General features: G+C 38.5%; 1 protein-coding gene and 1 pseudogene across 2 annotated transcripts; both read left to right on the top strand.

Moving 5' to 3' along the window:
* LOC145903191 (ankyrin and armadillo repeat-containing protein-like) overlaps positions 1-16,407 on the top strand; it is a 38,855-nt pseudogene extending 22,448 nt beyond the window's left edge.
* Positions 10,244-13,201, top strand: LOC145903855 (uncharacterized). 2 transcript variants are annotated; one of them, XM_082992029.1, is made up of 5 exons: positions 10,244-10,364; positions 10,862-11,013; positions 11,427-11,587; positions 11,917-12,116; positions 13,072-13,201. In XM_082992029.1, the coding sequence occupies exons 2-4, from the start codon at positions 10,879-10,881 to the stop codon at positions 11,921-11,923; spliced, it is 303 nt and encodes a 100-aa protein (XP_082848155.1). In that variant the 5' UTR covers positions 10,244-10,364; positions 10,862-10,878; the 3' UTR covers positions 11,924-12,116; positions 13,072-13,201. The 2 variants fall into 2 exon arrangements, with proteins under 2 accessions (XP_082848155.1, XP_082848154.1); XM_082992028.1 differs by lacking the exon at positions 10,244-10,364 and adding an exon at positions 10,560-10,684.
* Positions 16,408-27,897: the final 11,490 nt, after the last annotated feature.

The raw sequence follows: 27,897 nt of genomic DNA, 5'->3' as shown, positions 1-27,897 counted from the left end.
AAACAACCAGAAGGGTTTCCACACCAACATACTAAAAAATTAACCCGATACCACTTTATTAACCTTCTCTAAATGAACGATAAACTTTCATTTGTGACGTAACAATTACATTTTAGGTCTATTTTATTCGGTTGTTGTATATTATAAAGAAGAGCTCCTCCTTGACAATCGAGCCCATTTTCAACGAAATCCAACCAGTATTTCCTTCAGAAATCATCAAAACGTCAACCGAAGTCGACGCGCTTTGGCGCCGTTGGCGGTAATAACATCCCATAGTGTACAATTGTACGTACCCATGAAGGAAACATCGTACAAACTTAAAATTTGGTACAGACAACCAGAAGGATTTCTACACCAATATAGTAAAATCTTAACCCGATACCACTTTATTAACCCTCTCTTAATCGACGACAAACTAGTGTTTATGACGTAACAAACATATTTTAGGTCTATTTTAATCGGTTGTCGAATATGTAAAAGAAGAGCCCCTTCTTGACAATCGAGACCATTCTCAACGGAATCCAACCAGTATTTGTTTCAAAAATCATTAAATCGTCAACCGACGTTAACACGCTTCAGCGACGTTTACGGTAATAAGGTTCCATAGTGTACAATTCTACGTACCCATGAAAAAGACGTTGTATAAACTTGAAATTAAGCACAAACAACCAGAAGGGTTTCTACACCAACATACTAAAAAATTAACCCGATACCACATTATTAACCTTCTCTAAATGAACGATAAACTTTTATTTGTGACGTAACAATTACATTTTAGGTCTATTTTATTCGGTTGTTGTATATTATAAAGAAGAGCTCCTCCTTGACAATCGAGCCCATTTCCAACGAAATCCAACCAGTATTTCTTTCAGAAATCATCAAAACGTCAACCGAAGTCGACGCGCTTTGGCGCCGTTGGCGGTAATAAGGTTCCATAGTGTACAATTGTACGTAACCATGAAGGAGACATCGTACAAACTTGAAATTTGGTACAAACAACCACAAGGGATCCTACACCAACATACTAAAAAATAAACCGGATACCACCTAATTAACCCTCTCTTAATCGACAACAAACTATTGTTTATAACGTAACAATTACATTTTAAGTCTATTTTAATCGATTGTCAAATATTTCAAAAACGACCCCCTCCTTGACAATCAAGCCCATTCTCAACAAAAACCAACCAGTATTTCTCTCAAAAATCATCTAAACGTCAACCGAAGTCGACGTGCATTAGCGCCGTTGGCGGTAATAAGGTTCCATAGTGTACAATTGTACGTAACCATGAAGGAGACGTCGTACAAACTTGAAATTTGGTACAAACAACCACAAGGGATCCTACACCAACATACTAAAAAATTAATCCGATACCACTTTATTAACCATCTCTCAATCAACAATAAACTTTCATTTGTGACGTAACAATTACATTTTAGGTCTATTTTATTCGGTTGTTGTTTATTATTAATAAGAGCCCCTTCTTGACAATCGAGCCAATTCTAAAGAAAAACCAACCAGTATTTTTCTCAAAAATCATCTAAACGTCAACCGAAGTCGACGCGCTTTGGCGCCGTTGGCGGCAAAAAGATACCACAGTGTACAATTGTACGTAACCATGAAGGAGACATCGTACAAACTTGAAATTTGGTACAGACAACCACAATGGTGTCTATACCAATATACTAAAATCTTAACCCTATACCACTTCATTAACCCTCTCTTAATCGACGACAAACTAGTGTTTATGACGTAACAAACATATTTTAGGTCTATTTTAATCGGTTGTCGAATATGTAAAAGAAGAGCCCCTTCTTGACAATGGAGCCCATTCTCAACGGAATCCAACCAGTATTTGTTCCAAAAATCATTAAATCGTCAACCGACGTTAACACGCTTCAGCGACGTTTACGGTAATAAGGTTCCATAGTGTACAATTCTACGTACCCATGAAAAAGACGTTGTATAAACTTGAAATTAAGCACAAACAACCAGAAGGGTTTCTACACCAACATACCAAAAAATTAACCCGATACCACTTTATTAACCTTCTCTAAATGAACGATAAACTTTTATTTGTGACGTAACAATTACATTTTAGGTCTATTTTATTCGGTTGTTGTATATTACAAAGAAGAGCTCCTCCTTGACAATTGAGCTCATTTTCAACGAAATCCAACCAGTATTTCCTTCAGAAATCATCAAAACGTCAACCGAAGTCGACGCGCTTTGGCGCCGTTGGCGGTAATAAGGTTCCATAGTGTACAATTGTACGTAACCATGAAGGAGACGTCGTACAAACTTGAAATTTGGTACAAACAACCACAAGGGATCCTATACCAACATACTAAAAAATTAATCCGATACCACTTTATTAACCATCTCTCAATCAACAATAAACTTTCATTTGTGACGTAACAATTACATTTTAGGTCTATTTTATTCGGTTGTTGTTTATTATTAATAAGAGCCCCTTCTTGACAATCGAGCCCATTCTAAAGAAAAACCAACCAGTATTTTTCTCAAAAATCATCTAAACGTCAACCGAAGTCGACGCGCATTAGCGCCGTTGACGGTAATAAGGTCCCATAGTGTACAATTGTACGTAACCATGAAAGAAACATCGTACAAACTTGAAATTTCGAACAAACAACCACAAGGGTGTCTATACTAACATACTAAAAAATTAACCCGACACCGTTTTATTAACCTTCTTTAAATCAACAATAAACTTTTATTTGTGACGTAACAATTACATTTTAGGTCTATTTTATTCGGTTGTTGTATATTATAAAGAAGAGCCCCTTCTTGACAATCGAGCCCATTCTAAAGAAAAACCAACCAGTATTTTTCTCATAAATCATCTAAACGTCAACCGAAGTCGACGCGCTTTGGCGCCGTTGGCGGCAAAAGATCCCATAGTGTACAATTGTACGTAACCATGAAGGAGACATCGTACAAACTTGAAATTCGGTACAGACAACCACAAGGGTGTCTACACCAATATAGTAAAATCTTAACTCGATACCACTTTATTAACTCTCTCTTAATCGACGACAAACTATTATTTTTGACGTAACAATTACATTTTGAATCGATTTTAATCCGTCCTTAATTTTTATCAAGAAGAGCCCCTCCTTCACAATCGAGAGTACTTTTAATAAAATCCAACGAGTATATCTTTCAAAAATCATTAAAACGTCAACCGACGTTAACACGATTTAGCGACGTTGGCGGTAATAAGGTTCCCATAGTGTGGAATTGTACGTAACCATGAAGGAACAACCACAAGGGTGTCTACACCAACATAGTAAAATCTTAACCCGATACCACTTTATTAAACCTCTCTTAATGGACGACAAACTTTTGTTTGTGATGTAACAATTGCATGTACTCCTCTTCTGGCATAAAATAACGTACTGTATTTCTTCGGCGTTTCGTCTGCCATGCGGCGAGACTTCATCAGGTATAATGCAAAAAGTGAACTGCACTAAAACACGCAGGGACACAAAAGAAAAAAGGACACGTTGACACCGCTTGTCAAATCACGTGCTAGAGGCAAAAACGCCAAACATTGCAGGAGACACAACAGTTACAACAAATTATTCTACCTGCGCACATGCGTCTTCCGCAACGGGAACGCCAGTCTATCTGAAAAATTACATTCGTATAAACTGTCAAAATGTACCACATTAATCACTCTTACATTTACATTTACATATTTTGGATTAGTGCTGATGGCCAGCACCAAATCATGGAAATAGTGCGACTTCGGTCGCCTCTGACGCCACATGAATTCGTCCAGGTACGTCGGAATATAGTCCCGATGGACACCATTTTTTTGGCGTAACTGGCGTTTAGCCGCCGACCACAGGCATTCTATGGTGTTAGTGTGGACGCCTTGTGACGTAACATACTGCACAGAGTGATTCACTGTTCTGTGAGTATATCCGATGTCTACAAATGCAAAAACACACGTTTAAAAAAACTACATCTACTGGTCACTTAAGTGAAGTTACTTCCTAAATTGTTATAGGCCCGCCACTCGTCGGACCAAATTTCTGTGCCGGGCAAATAAAAACTGTTTTCACAGGTCATCTCCATCTGCATTGTAGTTAACTTGTTGAAAATTTCAAGTCATTTGAAGGCAGATACAACAAATGACAGCCGTGCATCATCTTTTTACAGAGGGCACGACCAACGCGCCTTCCGCGCGCAAAATGCGCTACGATGGTAACTGTGTGTTTCAATATTTGAAAAACGACAAGACTTAAACAAAAACTGTTTTAACAGGTCATCTCCGTCTGCATTGTAGTTAACTTGTTGAAAATTTCAAGTCATTTGAAGGCAGATACAACAAATGACAGCCGTGCATCAACTTTTTGCAGAGGGCACGAACAGCGCGCCTTCCGCGCGCAAAATGCGCTACGATGGTAACTGTGTGTTTCAATATTTGAAAAACGACAAGACTTAAACAAAAACTGTTTTCACAGGTCATCTCCATCTGCATTGTAGTTAACTTGTTGAAAATTTCAAGTCATTTGAAGGCAGATACAGCAAATAATATTTAAACATTGTTCATTGTAACGGATTCCTGGGTGTATCAAGCCAGTTTTTGGTAAACTGCCTGTAAACTTATACATATCAGTATTTACTGCGTTATGAAAATGCCACAGCATGGCTTTTTACCTTACCTTATTTGGCCAAACCATAAGTTGAAACTATTACCTAATTTGGTAATATCAATTTCATTATAAGGACGTTGATAATGGCCTTTGTTTCGCAATATCCCCTACACTTTTTCTCATTCTTTCAATGAAATAGCGAGCAATCTGCCATGTGGTTTTTATTGCAAATTCAACATGAATTCGTTGGTAGGCATAAATGCTCGGCAACTATCGCTCTGCGGAGCTTTGCTTTATGTGGAGGATGCGATTAAATTTGCGCGGCAGTACAGGCTGTTGGCCAACAGTCACTCTTGTGTCTGTGGTACGCTGATGATGGAACAACGCCTACGGGCAAGCAAAGATGGGATAATATGGAGATGCCCGGACCAAGTAAGGGTTAGGGTTGATTTGCATTTCCCGTTGTCTTCTCCAAATTTAGGAAATGCCCAGAAGAAGTTGCGTTAACATACACTTCCTATAGTTGCCTTCATGCTTGCAGGAATGTCGAAAACGAGTCTCCGTTCGGACAGGATCGTTCTTCGAAGGAAGCAACCTGTCCATGGTTCAACTGCTTACAATTCTGTACTATTGGGCTGAGGGACGGAGTCAGGAGGCGATCGAGAAAGAGGCAGAAATCTCTAACAAAATTTCTGTTGATTGGTGTGGATTTCTCCGAGAGGTGATGGTTTTACCATTTAAATAGGTTGTTTAATACTTATTTACAAGGTTTACACTGGCATCATGCAGATATGCACAGAGGACCTTCTGCGGAATCCATGCATCATTGGAGGCCCAGGACATGGCGTCAGCATCGACGAGTCCTTGGTTGCTAAGAGAAAGCCTTGCTCGAACGCCCAGGCTCGCCCGATTCCGCAGCAGTGGGTGTTCGGTGGCATTGATGTGGAAACCAAGTACTTTTTTAAAAGCGTGTTAATTGCATTTTGCACAGAACTATTTTGTCAGGGACTGTTTTATGGAATTGGTTCCTTCGAGGGACCAAGTAACCTTGGAGGCAGTTATACGCCGACACATTTTGCCCGGCACAGAAATTTGGTCCGACGAGTGGCGGGCCTATAACAATTTAGGAAGTAACTTCACTTAAGTGACCAGTAGATGTAGTTTTTTTAAACGTGTGTTTTTGCATTTGTAGACATCGGATATACTCACAGAACAGTGAATCACTCTGTGCAGTATGTTACGTCACAAGGCGTCCACACTAACACCATAGAAAGCCTGTGGTCGGCGGCTAAACGCCAGTTACGCCAAAAAAATGGTGTCCATCGGGACTATATTCCGACGTACCTGGACGAATTCATGTGGCGTCAGAGGCGACCGAAGTCGCACTATTTCCATGATTTGGTGCTGGCCATCAGCACTAATCCAAAATATCAAGTGTAAATGTAAGTGTGATTAATGTGGTACATTTTAACAGTTTATACGAATGTAGTTTTTCAGATAGACTGGCGTTCCCGTTGCGGAAGACGCATGTGCGCAGGTAGAATAGGGCTAATTGCGAAGGGGCCTGCTGCAAAAAACCTAACTCTCGTGCAGGTAAAATATGGCTAATTGCGAAGGGGCCTGCTGCAAAAAACCTAACTCTCGTGCAGGTAAAATATGGCTAATGGCGAAGGGTCCTGCTGCAAAAAACCCTAACGACTGCATGGAGATTACCTCAAGGGTGCAGTTGGAAAATCTCAAATATCATAAAAACATTACAGTGAGGAAATAGGTTCGATTGTTAAAGAGGAGTTCTTCTTGATAATAATTAAGAGTCGATCAAAACAGTTGTAAACTGTAATTGTTGATGTCGCATCGAAAGATGCCAGCAAGACTGCGTTGTCCAAGCGTGCGGTGACATTGCGACACGAAGTTGTCTTCGATAAAGCCCAAGTTCTGGAGAAGGAGTTGGACCACCCCAAGCGGCTGTTTCTTGAGTTGCTTCACATCCACAAAAATAGTGGGTGCGTCAACGACAAAGAACAATGTGCTTTCTTTCCGGCAGTTTATAATAATTTGTTGTAACTGTTGTGTCTCCTGCAATGTTTGGCGTTTTTGCCTCCAGCACGTGATTTGACAAGCGGTGTCAACGTGTCCTTTTTTCTTTTGTATCCCTGCGTGTTTTAGTGCAGTTCACTTTTTGCATTATACCTGATGAAGTCTCGCCGCATGGCAGACGAAACGCCGAAGAAATACAGTACGTTATTTTATGCCAGAAGAGGAGTACATGCAATTGTTACATCACAAACAAAAGTTTGTCGTCCATTAAGAGAGGTTTAATAAAGTGGTATCGGGTTAAGATTTTACTATGTTGGTGTAGACACCCTTGTGGTTGTTCCTTCATGGTTACGTACAATTCCACACTATGGGAACCTTATTACCGCCAACGTCGCTAAATCGTGTTAACGTCGGTTGACGTTTTAATGATTTTTGAAAGATATACTCGTTGGATTTTATTAAAAGTACTCTCGATTGTGAAGGAGGGGCTCTTCTTGATAAAATTTAAGGACGGATTAAAATCGATTCAAAATGTAATTGTTACGTCAAAAACAATAGTTTGTCGTCGATTAAGAGAGAGTTAATAAAGTGGTATCGAGTTAAGATTTTACTATATTGGTGTAGACACCCTTGTGGTTGTCTGTACCAAATTTCAAGTTTGTACGATGTCTCCTTCATGGTTACGTACAATTGTACACTATGGGATCTTTTGCCGCCAACGGCGCCAAAGCGCGTCGACTTCGGTTGACGTTTAGATGATTTATGAGAAAAATACTGGTTGGTTTTTCTTTAGAATGGGCTCGATTGTCAAGAAGGGGCTCTTCTTTATAATATACAACAACCGAATAAAATAGACCTAAAATGTAATTGTTACGTCACAAATAAAAGTTTATTGTTGATTTAGAGAAGGTTAATAAAACGGTGTCGGGTTAATTTTTTAGTATGTTAGTATAGACACCCTTGTGGTTGTTTGTTCGAAATTTCAAGTTTGTACGATGTTTCCTTCATGGTTACGTACAATTGTACACTATGGGACCTTATTACCGTCAACGGCGCTAATGCGCGTCGACTTCGGTTGACGTTTAGATGATTTTTGAGAAAAATACTGGTTGGTTTTTCTTTAGAATGGGCTCGATTGTCAAGAAGGGGCTCTTATTAATAATAAACAACAACCGAATAAAATAGACCTAAAATGTAATTGTTACGTCACAAATGAAAGTTTATTGTTGATTGAGAGATGGTTAATAAAGTGGTATCGGATTAATTTTTTAGTATGTTGGTATAGGATCCCTTGTGGTTGTTTGTACCAAATTTCAAGTTTGTACGACGTCTCCTTCATGGTTACGTACAATTGTACACTATGGAACCTTATTACCGCCAACGGCGCCAAAGCGCGTCGACTTCGGTTGACGTTTTGATGATTTCTGAAGGAAATACTGGTTGGATTCCGTTGGAAATGAGCTCAATTGTCAAGGAGGAGCTCTTCTTTGTAATATACAACAACCGAATAAAATAGACCTAAAATGTAATTGTTACGTCACAAATAAAAGTTTATCGTTCATTTAGAGAAGGTTAATAAAGTGGTATCGGGTTAATTTTTTAGTATGTTGGTGTAGAAACCCTTCTGGTTGTTTGTGCTTAATTTCAAGTTTATACAACGTCTTTTTCATGGGTACGTAGAATTGTACACTATGGAACCTTATTACCGTAAACGTCGCTGAAGCGTGTTAACGTCGGTTGACGATTTAATGATTTTTGAAACAAATACTGGTTGGATTCCGTTGAGAATGGGCTCGATTGTCAAGAAGGGGCTCTTCTTTTACATATTCGACAACCGATTAAAATAGACCTAAAATATGTTTGTTACGTCATAAACACTAGTTTGTCGTCAATTAAGAGAGGGTTAATGAAGTGGTATAGGGTTAAGATTTTAGTATATTGGTATAGACACCATTGTGGTTGTCTGTACCAAATTTCAAGTTTGTACGATGTCTCCTTCATGGTTACGTACAATTGTACACTGTGGTATCTTTTTGCCGCCAACGGCGCCAAAGCGCGTCGACTTTGGTTGACGTTTAGATGATTTTTGAGAAAAATACTGGTTGGTTTTTCTTTAGAATTGGCTCGATTGTCAAGAAGGGGCTCTTATTAATAATAAACAACAACCGAATAAAATAGACCTAAAATGTAATTGTTACGTCACAAATGAAAGTTTATTGTTGATTGAGAGATGGTTAATAAAGTGGTATCGGATTAATTTTTTAGTCTGTTGGTGTAGGATCCCTTGTGGTTGTTTGTACCAAATTTCAAGTTTGTACGACGTCTCCTTCATGGTTACGTACAATTGTACACTATGGAACCTTATTACCGCCAACGGCGCTAATGCACGTCGACTTCGGTTGACGTTTAGATGATTTTTGAGAGAAATACTTGTTGGTTTTTGTTGAGAATGGGCTTGATTGTCAAGGAGGGGGTCGTTTTTGAAATATTTGACAATCGATTAAAATAGACTTAAAATGTAATTGTTACGTTATAAACAATAGTTTGTTGTCGATTAAGAGAGGGTTAATTAGGTGGTATCCGGTTTATTTTTTAGTATGTCGGTGTAGACTCCCTTGTGGTTGTTTGTACCAAATTTCAAGTTTGTACGATGTCTTCTTCATGGTTACGTACAATTGTACACTATGGAACCTTATTACCGCCAACGGCGCCAAAGCGCGTCGACTTCGGTTGACGTTTTGATGATTTCTGAAAGAAATACTGGTTGGATTTCGTTGGAAATGGGCTCGATTGTCAAGGAGGAGCTCTTCTTTATAATATACAACAACCGAATAAAATAGACCTAAAATGTAATTGTTACGTCACAAATGAAAGTTTATCGTTCATTTAGAGAAGGTTAATAAAGTGGTATCGGGTTAATTTTTTAGTATGTTGGTGTGGAAACCCTTCTGGTTGTTTGTGCTTAATTTCAAGTTTATACAACGTCTTTATCATTGTTACGTACAATTGTACACTATGAAACCTTATTACCGCCAACGTTGCTAAAGCGTGTTAACGTCGGTTAAAGTTTTGATGATTTTTGAGAGAAATACTTGTTGGATTGTGTTGAGAATGGGCTCGATTGTCAAGGAGGGACTCTTGTTTATAGTATTCGAGAACGGATTAAAATCGACTTTAAATGTAATTGTTACGTCACAAACAAATATTTGTCGTCAATAAACAAAGAGTCAATAACGTGGTATCGAGTTAACTTTTTAGTATGTTGGTGTAGTCACCCTTGTGGTTGTCTGTACCAAATTTGAAGTTTGTGTGACGTCTCCTTTATTGGTACGTATGGATGTATACTTTGGGACTTGTTTACCGCCAACGGCGCTAAAGCGCCTTAACCACGACTTTCATTTTTTCATATGTTGGTTTACGCACCCTTGTGGTTGATCGTACCCAATTTCAAGTTTCTCACAGGTTTGTTTCATTATGTAATCAATGAAGCGTAAAAATGTATTTCTTCGTTGCTGTTGTGCCTTTTGCCGACCTTCATGTGCCTGCAGGAGAACCGTGTATGTGTGTGTGGGCGCGGAATTTCGTCGTTGCATATCTTCGGTTAGTGACGTCACAGTGACGTAATTTTTGGTGTGACGTCATAACTTGACCCCACCTTCATTGTGACGTAATTTGGGGGTTCCCCGATTTTTAGAAGATAGGTACGTACAATAGTACACTAGACCCAAAAAAAGTAAAAAAGTCAGAAAAAAACAAACTTTCCACTCTGGGATCCATGTATTGATTTGCTGTGGTTTGTCAGCAATTTGTGAATTTTTTTATATATTTTATCTCTCAACCCCATTGTAAAAGGTTATAAATTTTAATACAAAACTGATGGTACATTTTTGTCAACAAGATTTTGTAGGAATTTCTTAAATTCGTGGGACAAAACTATCTATGCTTCCACTTTAGGCGGTTATACTTGGTACAATGACAAGTACCTCAATATCATTCCATGTAAATCGAAAATTGTATACAGGTTTGTTGAAGCTTATTTTCAAAAAATACTTCTGCATCTCTTTTTTTAAGGCTCTTAATGCATTTTTATTTAGTTAATTTTAGTTGTTGGCAACAAATAACACAAAAAATGTGGACATGTTTGTTAAAGATAGAAGTAGAAATTATTAGTTGTTGTAAACCTGTTTGCTTTGTTCAGTTGATGATGTGGATCCCATGATGAGCCTGAACTCATGGCTCCGATCACAACCAGCACTCACTGGAACAAAAGTGATGTGTCATGAGGGAGGATGTGGATGTTGCGTGATTGCCATGGAGAAAACTCCTGGAAAGATAGAAGCTGTAAACTCTGTGAGTGTTGGAAGCTGTTTGATTAGTCTGTGGTGCATGTCTTAATTAAAGATGTTTTGCAAGGAGCTTTCTTTTTAGATATATATATAATATAAATAATCAATATAACAACATGTTTTTATAGTGAGCTGCAGACTAGTCGACCAGATAGCTCTTGACTTATGGAGCCTTGTCTGCATCTCATCATAAAAAGAATATTAACTGTTTTGCTTATACATGATAACATTATGGGATAACATTTATAAGTTCATCTGTCTAAAATTTTTGTTTCTGCATAGTTAATAGATTTTCATGTCATGGTATGTTGTCCAAGCGTATTGTAACCATGCAGAAATACACATGAAATAATTTTGCTGTGTTTGGCATAATAAGGCATATTTAAAAATAACTTATGTATTGGCAAATGTATTAAGTGCCTCAGCCTGCTTGCTTCAGTGGACGGGTGCAGAGTAACAACTGTGGAAGGACTTGGGTCACGAAGAGATGGCTACAATGCAATACAAACTCGTGCAGCTGAGTTCGATGGTTCACAGTGTGGTTATTGCACTCCTGGCTTCGTCATGAATATGTACAGGTTCGCTTATAAATTAAAATACACAGAAAATTTGTGGTGGGTTATTCAGAGTATGTTTTTCTGGCCTTTCAAACACAACTGTGCTTATTATATTAAATTATTGCAAAAAAAAAAAAATTATTGCTGTTGAGTATTCAGGCAACTGCTTGTTTAAAGAACAAACATTAAGTTTATATTGTAACTTGTTGCTAGTCGCAACCCAATAAAATCATAAAGTTTACATAGTTTGCTAAACCTAATATTTGATTTGATCACAAATCTTGGTCATCAGCATGTTAGCCCTAACGCATAATTAGCTGAAATGAATTTTTTTTTTTTACAAATTTTAGGGTTTGAGCATGAGTTGATTTGGATTGGAGTCCCATGGATGTAAACTAGATCGCGACTGCTGCTACTAATGGAGCGGTTGTAGCTTGTGATTCAAACACTTCTGGTTGTGAAAAGAAGCTCGCTATATTGTCTGAACATCGTCGCACGGTCACAAAAGTTTCACAACTCTGATGGAAATCTTTTGTTGAGTGGATCACAGGTTGGTGGATTTTAGATGATCGCGTGATAATGAGTTTCCATACTTGGATCTGTCAAGGGTAAAGACGTGCATAGACATACATATATATGTTTAATATTACACAACGGGGGTTGGGTTATCAAAACAGGGTTCAAAAAGGCACTAAACCTGCTTAAATTTCAAATCTATAATGAAGTGCAGTGTTCTGACTTTAAACAGAATCGGTCCAAATACAAAACAAGCACAACGTGTGTTTCTTCCTTACAAGCAGTAAAGAGCCATAATAATCCATGAGAACTGCAGACACGTGCACACAATACTTCATCCTATAAGGTCTCATTAGTGCAGTTTGGTATGACTGTGGCACCGGGCTAGCTTGTAGACTACCATGCACACTTACACCACAGACACCATGAAGTCAAAATCTGTGTCCCTGACAGTATCCAAGTCCCAGTGCCACAGTCACCAGCTGCACTGATGAGACTTTATAAATTGAAACAGTGCATGCATGTGTCCGCAGATCTAACACACATCCACAATTACTGTACTAACCAGTATATATCAACCTAGTTTATTTTTACTTTCAACTTGCCGCACATTTATCATATATTGCTAGAGTTGCGTCATCAATTCTAATTGGTCTCAAAAGAAACAGTGACATTATTATATAAACAGGTGTGTGATTGCTAGCGACGTTGTTACAATCTGAGTGGAGCGCATTCCACGTACGATATTCGGGTTAGGTCTGACTCATCCCTGTGTATATGCACTTATTTAAACTAACCCGGTATCCAACCACTGCTAATTTCGTCATCAATGAAACAAATACGTCACGAAAATGGGAATTTAATGAAAAACAGCTGCTGATTTTTTGCCACACTGGGTTTCGAACCCTGACTCTCCTTGCCATGAATCCCGATCAGGCTTTTTGTGCTTAATATAACGTCGAGCGCCTTCACCAATGTTGTTGAAACAGGGACAACGCTACACCACTGCTCGTTGCTGCCTCAAGTGGAGCGCTCGATTGCCTCAAATTTCTCATCAAGTCTGGCGCCATCGTGCGATCGCGTGACGTCAACAATGACGGTCCCGTGCAAAGAGCAGCCCTCAGTTACCACACTGACGTCATCAAATATTTGATTAGTTTGGAGGGGAGGAAGGATGGTGATGACGAGGAAAGTTTAAACGTGTGGCCATCTTTGGTTGGTGAGTGACGTCATTGTTGCGTAATAGCACCAGGATTACGTACTGAAATTACGCTGAAGATGCTTTTTGCGTATATGCGTATGTATTTGTGAATTTATTAGCAGGGCGGATGACTCTTTAAGGAACTTTGGTTCCATCGGTTGATGTTGTAATTTTGAGAAAATTTTGTTTATTTTCGAAATAAGTCGGAAACTCTGTGTGTGGAAAATGTGACAATTTATTTATTTATTATTCCCTAACATTATTGCAACCTCACAAAAAACAAATTCTCTATTTAAGAAATGCTGGAATTCCGATTCGTTTCCCGCCAAGACGCTTCGCTTCGTTGCCTCGAGGTTCTGCTTCATCGCACACCGACTTACTGGCGCCCTCTGTTGGCAGCTGATGCAGTTCCTCCTCTTGTTAATTTGCTCCGGAGCGCGAGATGAAGACCCAAGTCAGGAACCATGTCCCTTGATTCTGGTTCGTTTTTAACTGTGGTCAATGTGGGCACATGTTTTTTGCATTCCCGCTCAGATGAAAGCTGCGCTTGCTGTTGGATGCATCACTAGAGGGAACCAGGGAGCCCAACACGAGGCGTCGTTAGAAAAAGCTCCGACCGCTCTCTGTCGTCTGTTTCATGTAAGTAGAGAATGAAGTTACAAAAATCAAGTTTGTCAAGTTTGAAGAAATTTCTCATTAAAACCTTGTGACTTTTAGTGGAACTCTTTTATGGCATTTTTTGATTTTTCCTTTCCATTTTGCAAAAAAAGACATTAATCAACCCAATGTAAAGATTTCCATCAACTTTTATTTTCGTAACAGATTTGGTCGGATGAGGTGAAGGAACGCGGCGCATGCGCACTGTGGTCGTTGGCCGGTCACCACCCTGAGCAGCCGAGAGCAATTGCTCGCAGAATCGGGACGAGTCAAATCATTGACATGTTACTCAGCAAATCCGACACGCTTCAGTTGATTGGTAAAAAGTTGTTTTATTTCTGATATTTGAAATAAAACAAACGAATAATATTAAAAATAAAACAGTGTATGTCGGTGAAACAAAAGATTCTTCGCGGAGTATTTTAGCAAAACGATTTTATGATGTCAATGGCTGGAATGGAATTGACTCGTTTGTAGGTTGCCAGGAGGTGGCAGCATGGAGCTGAAAAAGTTCATCGAGTCAGGCGCGTTTGTCACGTGACAACACTATCCCTCCGCTCATCCGGTTGCTCAGGTTGGAGAAAACCAGTCGGAAAGTCGTCATGGCAACACTCGACGCTATCAACAAGATGTGCATTGGTGCGTGACAATTTTTCCTACCTCTGTAACGTGCATTTCAGGTATTATCATAACGATAATGGCTGCGCATGAACGCTTTTTTGTTTCCAAAAGCGTTAGAGGGAGCTTGAACGTCTGGTGTTGGTTTTTAGCAATTAGAAAATACTGGTTTCGTTCAGAATCCAATATTTTGTGTTTGTAAAATCAGTGAATTTCCTGAAGTTTGCTTTTGATAAATTTGTTTATTATTATTTCACTTTATTTTCACATCGGTCCAGGTGTACCCCACATAAACAACAAGAACTCTCAACTCACAATTGCCGAAGAGGGCGCCATTGAGCTGCTGGTCAACAGAGTCTGGAAAACGTCACGTGACGAGAAGATGCAGGTGACGCGATGCCAGAAATTACGTCATAGAGTAGCCATTAAACAAAAGATGTTTGTTCTAAAGGTCGATCTTCTCCATTGTTTATCGTGTCTTGTTAGCGGTTGTCAGGAGAACGAAGACAAACTGAACGAATTGGACGGATTCGGATTCGAAATTATTCTGCAAGTCTGCAACTCGCCCAGTATGGTGGGTTTGTTGTAAAACCTTTGTGATGTAATAAAGAATGCTCAATATATAGTACCGGGTGGGTAATCCCCACCTCTACTACTTTTTTCCCACAACTCCTGTTGAATCTGCGAAGCTTGCTTTAAGCCAGGGTATTTACTTTCTATTGAAATTTACGTACAAATAATTGGCGATAAAGTTAATTGCGTGTGCAAGTTTATGTGTGAACGAATTGGAAGTAATTTTTACTAACAATTGTTTTGTTCTTTCTAAGGCGGTGAAATTACAAGCAGTATCCGCACTAACCATATTCGCATTCAACCGAATCCAACAACAACAACGGATTTCACGCTTGGGTGGTTTGAGCCTCATAACGTTTGAGGATTTATTTCGGTGCAAGGATCCGATTTTTAAAACTACCGCAGCTTTTCAGGTAAAGTTGGAAAGAAATATCTTGTATCTGAGAAAGCTTTGTGAGATGAATTAAAACCTCATGCAATAATCTAAACCTTGTGGTTTATGTGGGACGAAAGCGTGGAGGAAGTGGTTTTAAGTTATAGCAGTTGTGTATTTAACAGCTGGTTGTTCTCGCTCGCATCATAACAAACACTTCCCTTGTCGAATCTTCCGCTAGAGGCGTCATTACGCTCGTAAACTTCCTCGATGACGTCAACGATGACGTAGTGGCAATGGCAGGTACGTGTTGAAATATATATTCGACTTTTTGGGTGATTTGTAGTTTCACATGAAAGAAAGATGACGTAACGATGACGTATTACAGCGGATTATCTTGCGTCACTCGCCCATACGAGGGCGGGCGTTCCTGAAGCCATCGTCACTTGCGGCGCTGTGGAGAAACTTCTTGGTAAAGTGAAGTCGGAGAATCAGTTGATTCGACAAACTGCTGCCCAGGCATTAGGTTAGCTGTCTATATATGATTTCTATGGAGTTGTCGGGTGACAAAATAACGTGAGATTGTTTAGGAAAACATGCACTTGGTTTCCCTATTACCTTATGTATTACATTGACATTTATCTATTTCCACGTGGTTTAAACTTTATGATGACATTTTTAGGATATTTATCTTTCAACCGAACGGCGAGCAGAGAGTTGATGACGTCATGTAGAGCGACTGAAGGCCTTTACGTCACTCTTACGGATAATTTGGGTGAAGATGGAAAAGTGTCTGATGAGTTTGTAGCCGAGTTTAAACGACAGGCGACCATCGGTTTGCCGATTGTTAAAGAAAAGAGGAGTAAGTTCGTTACAATTTGTGTTAACGTACATTTCTACTGAGCTTAGACACAAGCTTTCATGCAGCAAAAGTTCTGGGGTTTATTTCAATCATAAAAATATCAAGCTTTCTTTATTCAGGGCCGTCAAGACCTCAAACAGCGCAAACGAGGGGAAACACCTTACATGTTAACGAGTAGGAAATGCCTCGTAGTGTGCGTTAAAATACAGGAACACTGAAATGTGGATTTTTTCAGAGCTTCTCACCGGACGATGAGAGCACGTTCGATTTCCCCGGCCAACAGAAAAGTTTCTACAAACAAATAAAACTTTTCTGTTCCCAAGTTTTACTTATTTTAGAACAACAGTTTCCTGTTTTTACTTTCTTGTCAGGTTCAAAACATTGTATGCAGTTGCGCGACAAGTTCGTGTAGTTTGTAAATATTTCACTGTGAAAATTTGTATGCTTCCTGTATTATGTGAAAGATACGATGCTGTTTTTTTATGTTCTTGCATTCCCTTTTGAAGTGACACGTTTTGTGAGATTTATAAAACTGTGAACATCCCAGATTCTTCCACTGATGTAACATTTTTTTACTCATAATTGCATCGTGTGCACTTAGTAAAGAAAGTTTGACAAAGTTAGACATATGCATATTTACCTTAAATTTTTGTAGAAATCGAGTAGCTTTACTACAATAAATTGTTGGCTTCCAACCGAATATTTGTTATATAGAATATTGCTCGTTCATGCAAAATGTATATCAACTTGATTCAATCTGCCTACTTTGTGTATACAAAAAAATTAGGTAATGATTGCAAGTCAGCAATCAGCATTGGAAAAGTTAATGTTCTGGTTGCGAGGATAAAATCGCTGTTCGTGTTGGAAAATCACTGAAGCGTGCAAGAGACGAATTTTGTTTACAATTTTCTTGGGAATTAGTTTGTTTAAGAACTTGCTGCTACACTTAAAAACGAATAAAGGAATCCGCTTTCACAAAGTAATAGTTTCCTTACAAATGCTGCCCCAGGCAACGATTGTGAATTAAGTTCCGCATTTTGTTTCGCTGCTAAGAGAGGAATTACTGGTTCCGCTTGGCTGGACAGCTGATATTTGTTGCGTCACAATCTTACTGCGGACAAAGCGAGTGAGTCGACGGCGGAGAGATTGACAATATATTGTTGGGTAAAGTCATAATACATTTTTTGCCTTTGTTCCGAAATTTCGTTACAAAACCGTTCCGAGAAACGAAATTTCGTTCCCAAATGAGAAAAACCGTTCCGGAAACATTATTTTTTCGCAAAATTTCGTTACAGGAACATATTTTGGTTTTTGAATTGTGTTTCCAAAATCACAATTTGGGTAATATCGCACTAAAAATTGTGTTCCGAAAATCGACCAAGCCAAAAATCACCACTAGATGTCGACAAAGAAACGAAGATAACGTGGTTTTGCTCACGGTTGATTTTATTACGAATATATGTTTCCAAACGTAGACACTTGCGGGAAAATGAAAATATGAATGGAACATAATTTTCGTTTATGGAACGGAATTTTTGTTACTGGAACAGAAATTTCGTTACAGGAACAGAATTTTCGTTACTGGAACAGAATTTTCGTTACGAGAACGGAATTTTCGTTACGGGAACAGAATTTTTGTTTCTGGAACAGAATTTTCGATACGGGAACGAAATGTTCGTTACGGAAACGGAATTTTCGATACGGGAACAGAATTTTTGTTTCTGGAACAGAATTTTCGATACGGGAACGAAATGTTCGTTACGGAAACGGAATTTTCGATACGGGAACAGAATTTTTGTTTCTGGAACAGAATTTTCGATACGGGAACGAAATGTTCGTTACGGAAACGGAATTTTCGATACGGGAACAGAATTTTTGTTTCTGGAACAGAATTTTCGATACGGGAACGAAATGTTCGTTACGGAAACGGAATTTTCGATACGGGAACGAAATGTTCGTTACGGAAACGGAATTTTCGATACGGGAACAGAATTTTTGTTTCTGGAACAGAATTTTCGATACGGGAACGAAATGTTCGTTACGGAAACGGAATTTTCGATACGGGAACAGAATTTTTGTTTCTGGAACAGAATTTTCGATACGGGAACGAAATGTTCGTTACGGAAACGGAATTTTCGTTACGGAAACGGAATTTTTGTTTCTGGAACAGAATTTTCGTTACGGAAACGGAATTTTTGTTTCTGGAACAGAATTTTCGATACGGGAACAGAATTTTTGTTACTGGAAGAGAATTTTCGTTACGGGAACGGAATTTTTGTTTCTGGAACAGAATTTTCGTTACGGAAACGGAATTTTTGTTTCTGGAACAGAATTTTCGATACGGGAACAGAATTTTTGTTACTGGAAGAGAATTTTCGTTACGGGAACGAAATTTTTGTTACTGGAACAGAATTTTCGTTACGGAAACGGAATTTTTGTTTCTGGAACAGAATTTTCGATACGGGAACAGAATTTTTGTTACTGGAACAGAATTTTCGTTACGGAAACGGAATTTTTGTTTCTGGAACAGAATTTTCGTTACGGAAACGGAATTTTTGTTTCTGGAACAGAATTTTCGATACGGGAACAGAATTTTTGTTACTGGAAGAGAATTTTCGTTACGGGAACGGAATTTTTGTTTCTGGAACAGAATTTTCGTTACGGAAACGGAATTTTTGTTTCTGGAACAGAATTTTCGATACGGGAACAGAATTTTTGTTACTGGAAGAGAATTTTCGTTACGGGAACGAAATTTTTGTTACTGGAACAGAATTTTCGTTACGGAAACGGAATTTTTGTTTCTGGAACAGAATTTTCGATACGGGAACAGAATTTTTGTTACTGGAACAGAATTTTCGTTACGGAAACGGAATTTTTGTTTCTGGAACAGAATTTTCGATACGGAAACGGAATTTTTGTTTCTGGAACAGAATTTTCGTTACGGAAACGGAATTTTTGTTTCTGGAACAGAATTTTCGATACGGGAACAGAATTTTTGTTACTGGAAGAGAATTTTCGTTACGGGAACGAAATTTTTGTTACTGGAACAGAATTTTCGTTACGGAAACGGAATTTTTGTTTCTGGAACAGAATTTTCGATACGGGAACAGAATTTTTGTTTCTGGAACAGAATTTTCGATACGGAAACGGAATTTTTGTTACTGGAACAGAATTTTCGTTACGGAAACCGAATTTTTGTTTCTGGAACAGAATTTTCGATACGGGAACAGAATTTTTGTTACTGGAACAGAATTTTCGTTACGGAAACGGAATTTTTGTTTCTGGAACAGAATTTTCGATACGGAAACGGAATTTTTGTTTCTGGAACAGAATTTTCGATACGGGAACAGAATTTTTGTTTCTGGAACAGAATTTTCGATACGGGAACGAAATGTTCGTTACGGAAACGGAATTTTCGATACGGGAACAGAATTTTCGTTACGGAAACGGAATTTTTGTTTCTGGAACAGAATTTTCGTTACGGAAACGGAATTTTTGTTTCTGGAACAGAATTTTCGATACGGGAACAGAATTTTTGTTATTGGAAGAGAATTTTCGTTACGGAAACGGAATTTTTGTTACTGGAACAGAATTTTCGATACGGGAACGAAATGTTCGTTACGGAAACGGAATTTTTGTTTCTGGAACAGAATTTTCGTTACGGAAACGGAATTTTTGTTTCTGGAACAGAATTTTCGATACGGGAACAGAATTTTTGTTACTGGAAGAGAATTTTCGTTACGGAAACGGAATTTTTGTTACTGGAACAGAATTTTCGATACGGGAACGAAATTTTTGTTACTGGAACAGAATTTTCGTTACGGAAACGGAATTTTTGTTTCTGGAACAGAATTTTCGATACGGGAACAGAATTTTTGTTTCTGGAAGAGAATTTTCGATACGGGAACAGAATTTTTGTTACTGGAACAGAATTTTCGTTACGGAAACGGAATTTTTGTTTCTGGAACAGAATTTTCGATACGGAAACGGAATTTTTGTTTCTGGAACAGAATTTTCGATACGGAAACGGAATTTTTGTTTCTGGAACAGAATTTTCGATACGGAAACGGAATTTTTGTTTCTGGAACAGAATTTTCGATACGGGAACAGAATTTTTGTTACTGGAAGAGAATTTTCGATACGGGAACGAAATGTTCGTTACGGAAACGGAATTTTCGATACGGGAACGAAATGTTCGTTACGGAAACGGAATTTTTGTTTCTGGAACAGAATTTTCGTTACGGAAACGGAATTTTCGATACGGGAACAGAATTTTTGTTTCTGGAACAGAATTTTCGATACGGGAACGAAATGTTCGTTACGGAAACGGAATTTTTGTTTCTGGAACAGAATTTTCGTTACGGAAACGGAATTTTTGTTTCTGGAACAGAATTTTCGATACGGGAACAGAATTTTTGTTACTGGAAGAGAATTTTCGTTACGGAAACGGAATTTTTGTTACTGGAACAGAATTTTCGATACGGGAACGAAATTTTTGTTACTGGAACAGAATTTTCGTTACGGAAACGGAATTTTTGTTTCTGGAACAGAATTTTCGATACGGGAACAGAATTTTTGTTTCTGGAAGAGAATTTTCGATACGGGAACAGAATTTTTGTTACTGGAACAGAATTTTCGTTACGGAAACGGAATTTTTGTTTCTGGAACAGAATTTTCGATACGGAAACGGAATTTTTGTTTCTGGAACAGAATTTTCGATACGGAAACGGAATTTTTGTTTCTGGAACAGAATTTTCGATACGGAAACGGAATTTTTGTTTCTGGAACAGAATTTTCGATACGGGAACAGAATTTTTGTTACTGGAAGAGAATTTTCGATACGGGAACGAAATGTTCGTTACGGAAACGGAATTTTCGATACGGGAACGAAATGTTCGTTACGGAAACGGAATTTTTGTTTCTGGAACAGAATTTTCGTTACGGAAACGGAATTTTCGATACGGGAACAGAATTTTTTTTCTGGAACAGAATTTTCGATACGGGAACGAAATGTTCGTTACGGAAACGGAATTTTCGATACGGGAACAGAATTTTTGTTTCTGGAACAGAATTTTCGATACGGGAACAGAATTTTTGTTACTGGAACAGAATTTTCGATACGGGAACGAAATGTTCGTTACGGAAACGGAATTTTCGATACGGGAACAGAATTTTTGTTACTGGAAGAGAATTTTCGATACGGGAACGAAATGTTCGTTACGGAAACGGAATTTTCGATACGGGAACAGAATTTTTGTTACTGGAACAGAATTTTCGATACGGGAACGAAATGTTCGTTACGGAAACGGAATTTTCGTTACGGGAACAGAATTTTTGTTTCTGGAACAGAATTTTCGATACGGGAACGAAATGTTCGTTACGGAAACGGAATTTTCGATACGGGAACAGAATTTTTGTTTCTGGAACAGAATTTTCGATACGGGAACAGAATTTTTGTTACTGGAACAGAATTTTCGATACGGGAACGAAATGTTCGTTACGGAAACGGAATTTTCGATACGGGAACAGAATTTTTGTTTCTGGAACAGAATTTTCGATACGGGAACGAAATGTTCGTTACGGAAACGGAATTTTCGTTACGGGAACAGAATTTTTGTTTCTGGAACAGAATTTTCGATACGGGAACGAAATGTTCGTTACGGGAACGGAATTTTCGATACGGGAACAAAATTTTCGTTACGGAAACGGAATTTTCGTTACGGGAACAGAATTTTTGTTTCTGGAACAGAATTTTCGATACGGGAACGAAATGTTCGTTACGGGAACGGAATTTTCGATACGGGAACAGAATTTTCGTTACGGAAACGGAATTTTCGATACGGGAACGAAATGTTCGTTACGGGAACGGAATTTTCGATACGGGAACAGAATTTTCGTTACGGAAACGGAATTTTCGTTACGGGAACAGAATTTTTGTTTCTGGAACAGAATTTTCGATACGGGAACGAAATGTTCGTTACGGGAACGGAATTTTCGATACGGGAACAGAATTTTTGTTTCTGGAACAGAATTTTCGATACGGGAACGAAATGTTCGTTACGGAAACGGAATTTTCGATACGGGAACAGAATTTTTGTTACTGGAAGAGAATTTTCGATACGGGAACGAAATGTTCGTTACGGAAACGGAATTTTCGATACGGGAACAGAATTTTTGTTACTGGAAGAGAATTTTCGATACGGGAACGAAATGTTCGTTACGGGAACGGAATTTTCGATACGGGAACGAAATGTTCGTTACGGGAACGGAATTTTCGATACGGGAACAGAATTTTCGTTACGGAAACGGAATTTTCGTTACGGGAACAGAATTTTTGTTTCTGGAACAGAATTTTCGATACGGGAACGAAATGTTCGTTACGGGAACGGAATTTTCGATACGGGAACAGAATTTTCGTTACGGAAACGGAATTTTCGTTACGGGAACAGAATTTTTGTTTCTGGAACAGAATTTTCGATACGGGAACGAAATGTTCGTTACGGAAACGGAATTTTCGATACGGGAACGAAATGTTCGTTACGGAAACGGAATTTTCGATACGGGAACGAAATGTTCGTTACGGAAACGGAATTTTTGTTTCTGGAACAGAATTTTCGTTACGGAAACGGAATTTTCGATACGGGAACAGAATTTTTGTTTCTGGAACAGAATTTTCGATACGGGAACGAAATGTTCGTTACGGAAACGGAATTTTCGATACGGGAACAGAATTTTTGTTTCTGGAACAGAATTTTCGATACGGGAACAGAATTTTTGTTACTGGAAGAGAATTTTCGATACGGGAACGAAATGTTCGTTACGGAAACGGAATTTTCGATACGGGAACGAAATGTTCGTTACGGAAACGGAATTTTTGTTTCTGGAACAGAATTTTCGTTACGGAAACGGAATTTTCGATACGGGAACAGAATTTTTGTTTCTGGAACAGAATTTTCGATACGGGAACAGAATTTTTGTTACTGGAACAGAATTTTCGATACGGGAACGAAATGTTCGTTACGGAAACGGAATTTTCGATACGGGAACAGAATTTTTGTTTCTGGAACAGAATTTTCGATACGGGAACAGAATTTTTGTTACTGGAACAGAATTTTCGATACGGGAACGAAATGTTCGTTACGGAAACGGAATTTTCGATACGGGAACAGAATTTTTGTTTCTGGAACAGAATTTTCGATACGGGAACGAAATGTTCGTTACGGAAACGGAATTTTCGTTACGGGAACAGAATTTTTGTTTCTGGAACAGAATTTTCGATACGGGAACGAAATGTTCGTTACGGGAACGGAATTTTCGATACGGGAACAGAATTTTCGTTACGGAAACAGAATTTTCGATACGGGAACGAAATGTTCGTTACGGGAACGGAATTTTCGATACGGGAACAGAATTTTCGTTACGGAAACGGAATTTTCGTTACGGGAACAGAATTTTTGTTACTGGAACAGAATTTTCGTTACGGAAACGGAATTTTCGTTACGGGAACAGAATTTTTGTTTCTGGAACAGAATTTTCGTTACGGGAACGAAATGTTCGTTACGGAAACGGAATTTTCGATACGGGAACAAAATTTTCGTTGCTGGAACAGAATTTTCGTTACGGGAACAGAATTTTTGTTACTGGAAGAGAATTTTCGTTACGGGAACGGAATTTTCGATACGGGAACAGAATTTTCGTTACGGAAACGGAATTTTCGTTACGGGAACAGAATTTTTGTTTCTGGAACAGAATTTTCGATACGGGAACGAAATGTTCGTTACGGGAACGGAATTTTCGATACGGGAACAGAATTTTCGTTACGGAAACGGAATTTTCGTTACGGGAACAGAATTTTTGTTACTGGAACAGAATTTTCGTTACGGAAACGGAATTTTCGTTACGGGAACAGAATTTTTGTTTCTGGAACAGAATTTTCGATACGGGAACGAAATGTTCGTTACTGGAACAGAATTTTTGTTTCTGGAACAGAATTTTCGTTACGGGAACGGAATTTTCGTCAGGGGAACGGAATTTTCGTTACTGGAACAGAATTTTTGTTTCTGGAATAGAATTTTCGTTACGGGAACGGAATTTTCGTAACTAGAACAGAATATTCGTTACTGGAACAGAATTTTCGTTACGGGAACGGAATTTTCGATACGGGAACAGAATTTTTGTTACTGGAACAGAATTGTCGTTACGGAAACGGAATTTTCGTTACGGGAACGAAATTTTTGTTTCTGGAACAGAATTTTCGTTACGGGAACAGAATTTTCGTTACGGGAACAGAATTTTCGTTACGGGAACGAAATGTTCGTTACTGGAACAGAATTTTTGTTTCTGGAACAGAATTTTCGTTACGGGAACGGAATTTTCGTTACTGGAACAGAATTTTTGTTTCTGGAACAGAATTTTCGTTACGGGAACAGAATTTTCGTTACGGGAACGGAATTTTCGTTACGGAAACGGAATTTTCGTTACGGGAACAGAATTTTTGTTGCTGGAACAGAAATTTCGATTCAGGGACATAATTATGTTACTATGAGGAATATTTCCGTTCCAGGTACCTTTTCGATCCAGGGACACAATTGTTGTTCTTTCAAGAAAATTGTTGGTATGCGACCTAAATGTCGTTCAAAAAGGTGACATTTTGATCCTGGAACAGAATTTTCGTTACGGGAACGGAATTTTCGTTACTGGAACGAAATTTTCGTTTCGGAAACGAACTTTTCGTTACGGGAACGGAATTTTTGTCAATACTTTTCGATCTCAGTAGTAAATACTTATAGCGTGAACATTAAACCGCAGATCACCACGGCACACCGAAAATTAATAAAAGCAATTATAATGCCGCTCTTTTTTGTTTATCATTATTTGTTTCAACCAGTGTTAACGTTTATTCCATAACGCTTGCGAACTTTTGGTTACGTTGCAAATGTGTAAAATGCAAACTGGTCGGTCATGATGATGGCGGACGAAGGGATGAGTGGCAAACCTGGCAGTTTTCTCCTGTGGTTAGGGAAGAAGTTGATGATAGTTCGCGGTGGTTATGATTGCAGGAATTATGATTGCACGGCCGCGCCGTTCCTGGATTTAGCGGAAGGTCGTTAATGCTCCGGTCCGCAGTTTGGGTTTTGTCGGCCTAGGTTATTGGTTTATAATGTTAACATCTCGCCCTCAGAACGTTAGACAGTATTGCCTGTTTGCCGAACTAATTCCAGTTACAAATATGTTGAAGTAAAAGTAACAAACGGCTGTGACGCTGTACAGACATGATTTCTGTCCATTTGTGTTTAAAATGTCTGCCAAGCGTTCAACGTCTCCGTAGTGCCAACAGATTTAATAGCAACTCGCGCAGTAAACCCTTAAATTTTGTTAGTGGAGCAAAGGCTCGATACAAACTAAGTTACGACATATCTCCAACTCTATGGCAATTCTGACATGTGTGAAGCAACTACGGGATTGGAAGAAACCGACTTATACCTGCACTAACATTTTATGTCAACTCCCATTTCCAACCATGGGTTGCGTGGCACATCCGGGAGGACCAGCTCTTTCATGTGTGAAAATGACGTTGACATACGCCTTAACTGACGAACGTAACAAGTTCAATGAGGTTTAACGTTTGTGAATGGGCTGTTAATTTCTCGGTTACGGTAGGTTGGTTTTGGGTAAATTATCGAATACGCAGATAACTTTGCTGTTTTGCGCGGTAGCGGATTGAGATATTTACACAGCGTTGTTCGTAGTCTGACCTTTTCAAAGACATCAACACATACAAATTCCAACCAAGGTTGTTTGTTATTGAGGACATGATAACGTACATGTTTGCTCAAGAACCTCACCTTGGGCTGAGTGCTTGATTTGTTGATTCAAATAGTATGTTGTACCTTAAAACCGTTACAAATATTTTTTCAGTCACGCATCACTGCTCAGAGAACGTGCTTTGCTGGATCAATGTTCTGGCGACGGTTATCAAGCATCTCTCGAAACAAGCCAACAGAATACAAACCAACATTAAGGTGTGTTTGGTTTGGTTTACCAGGTAAGAAATAAACCAACGTCAGACAACTGCACCACAGATGAACTGGTAACGCTCGTTGATGGTAAGAATTCTCCGTAACATATTTTGGTTGTTTGTTTCTTTGTCTTTTCCTGAAGTTATTTCACAATCATTTCTACATTTATTATATTTAGATCCAACTACAGTTAAATATTGACGACGTGAACGCTGGCCTCGTGATTTTTAAAGGGGTAGATGACCACCAAATACACCTTATTGCGCAACTTGAACTTGCTTACCGATTTGGTCGATTACGTCAGTTATTTATATTGCTAGATTACGTAAGTGCCCCAAATACGTTGTTTATGTTGAAATCCAAGTCTTTGTTTTCCGATTAACTGAAAGTAATTATGTTTATTTTAGCTTTATTTATCATTTGCGAAACAAGTATTTGTGTTTAAATTAACGTTATTTATTATTTGCCAAAGAAGTACCTATGTTTAATTTAACTATTTACGTAGTTAGTTTGGTTGCCTAAGTTAACTATATGGCTTGATTGCCTACATAACATGGTTTATAACACAGCTATAATGTCGCTGCGTCTACTGGCTAGCACTTTTTCACCCATGTCGTTTCGTTTGACATCAAAACTTGGGCATTCATTGAACGGGTGATTACAATGATTTGGTTTTAACTCTCAGGCACAACAAAGTTGTAAGTTTGGGATTTTTGTATGCACATATGTTGTGCGGCGACACTAGACATAGACCATGTCTCTGTACATCAGCGCCATATGGTATGAAGCAAATTCTTCCGCAAACCAGTGACTCTTACTTAGATAAGTAAACTCCCTTTCGTTAAATAACCTTCTGCCAAACGGCGTTTTCCATAATAGCGATAATCTCATGTTAAAAGTGAATCTTGATACTTCTTGGTGCAATGAATAGACATTGCTATGCGTATGTTCAAATACTATTTTATGTTTCTGTTGCTGTCAGGCATATTGTATTTCGATAACATCACGTGATTTCACAAGCGGTGTTAGCGTTATTTTTTCGTTTTCTTGGTGTTAGTTGTGTGCTGTACCTGTATCATTACCCTGAGAAAGCGTTGTTGGATAACAGGCGAAACGTCGGTGAATAAAGTTACGTTTTTATATATGTGCCAGAAGAACAGACTGTTAAGATTCAATTACTATGGTGAAATACAATTACTAGTTTGTAAGTGGAGTTACACGGTCGGCTACTCTGGTTTACAACAAATTGACGAATTAATGCAAATCTGAATGCGCTGAAGTCATTGTATGCGTTTTTATGTTTGTATATTTTCGTTGTGTTTGTTACATTACCAACTTTGAGTCAGCTTTTAAGTTGAGTGGTTGGATTGTGCTTGGAGACAACGCAGCACTTTGAAACCAATCTCTTATAAAGCAACAATTCTACACACACAGATATATGCCAGGTTGTATTTTTGCAGCAAGATACAAAAGTGTGCGTTATACACGGGATTATACAAATATACGTTAAGC

This window comes from Ascidia mentula, chromosome 5 (assembly GCF_947561715.1).
Source record: "Ascidia mentula chromosome 5, kaAscMent1.1, whole genome shotgun sequence".
NCBI classification, from domain to species: Eukaryota; Metazoa; Chordata; class Ascidiacea; order Phlebobranchia; family Ascidiidae; genus Ascidia; species Ascidia mentula.
This window is presented reverse-complemented; position numbering and strand designations above follow the sequence as displayed.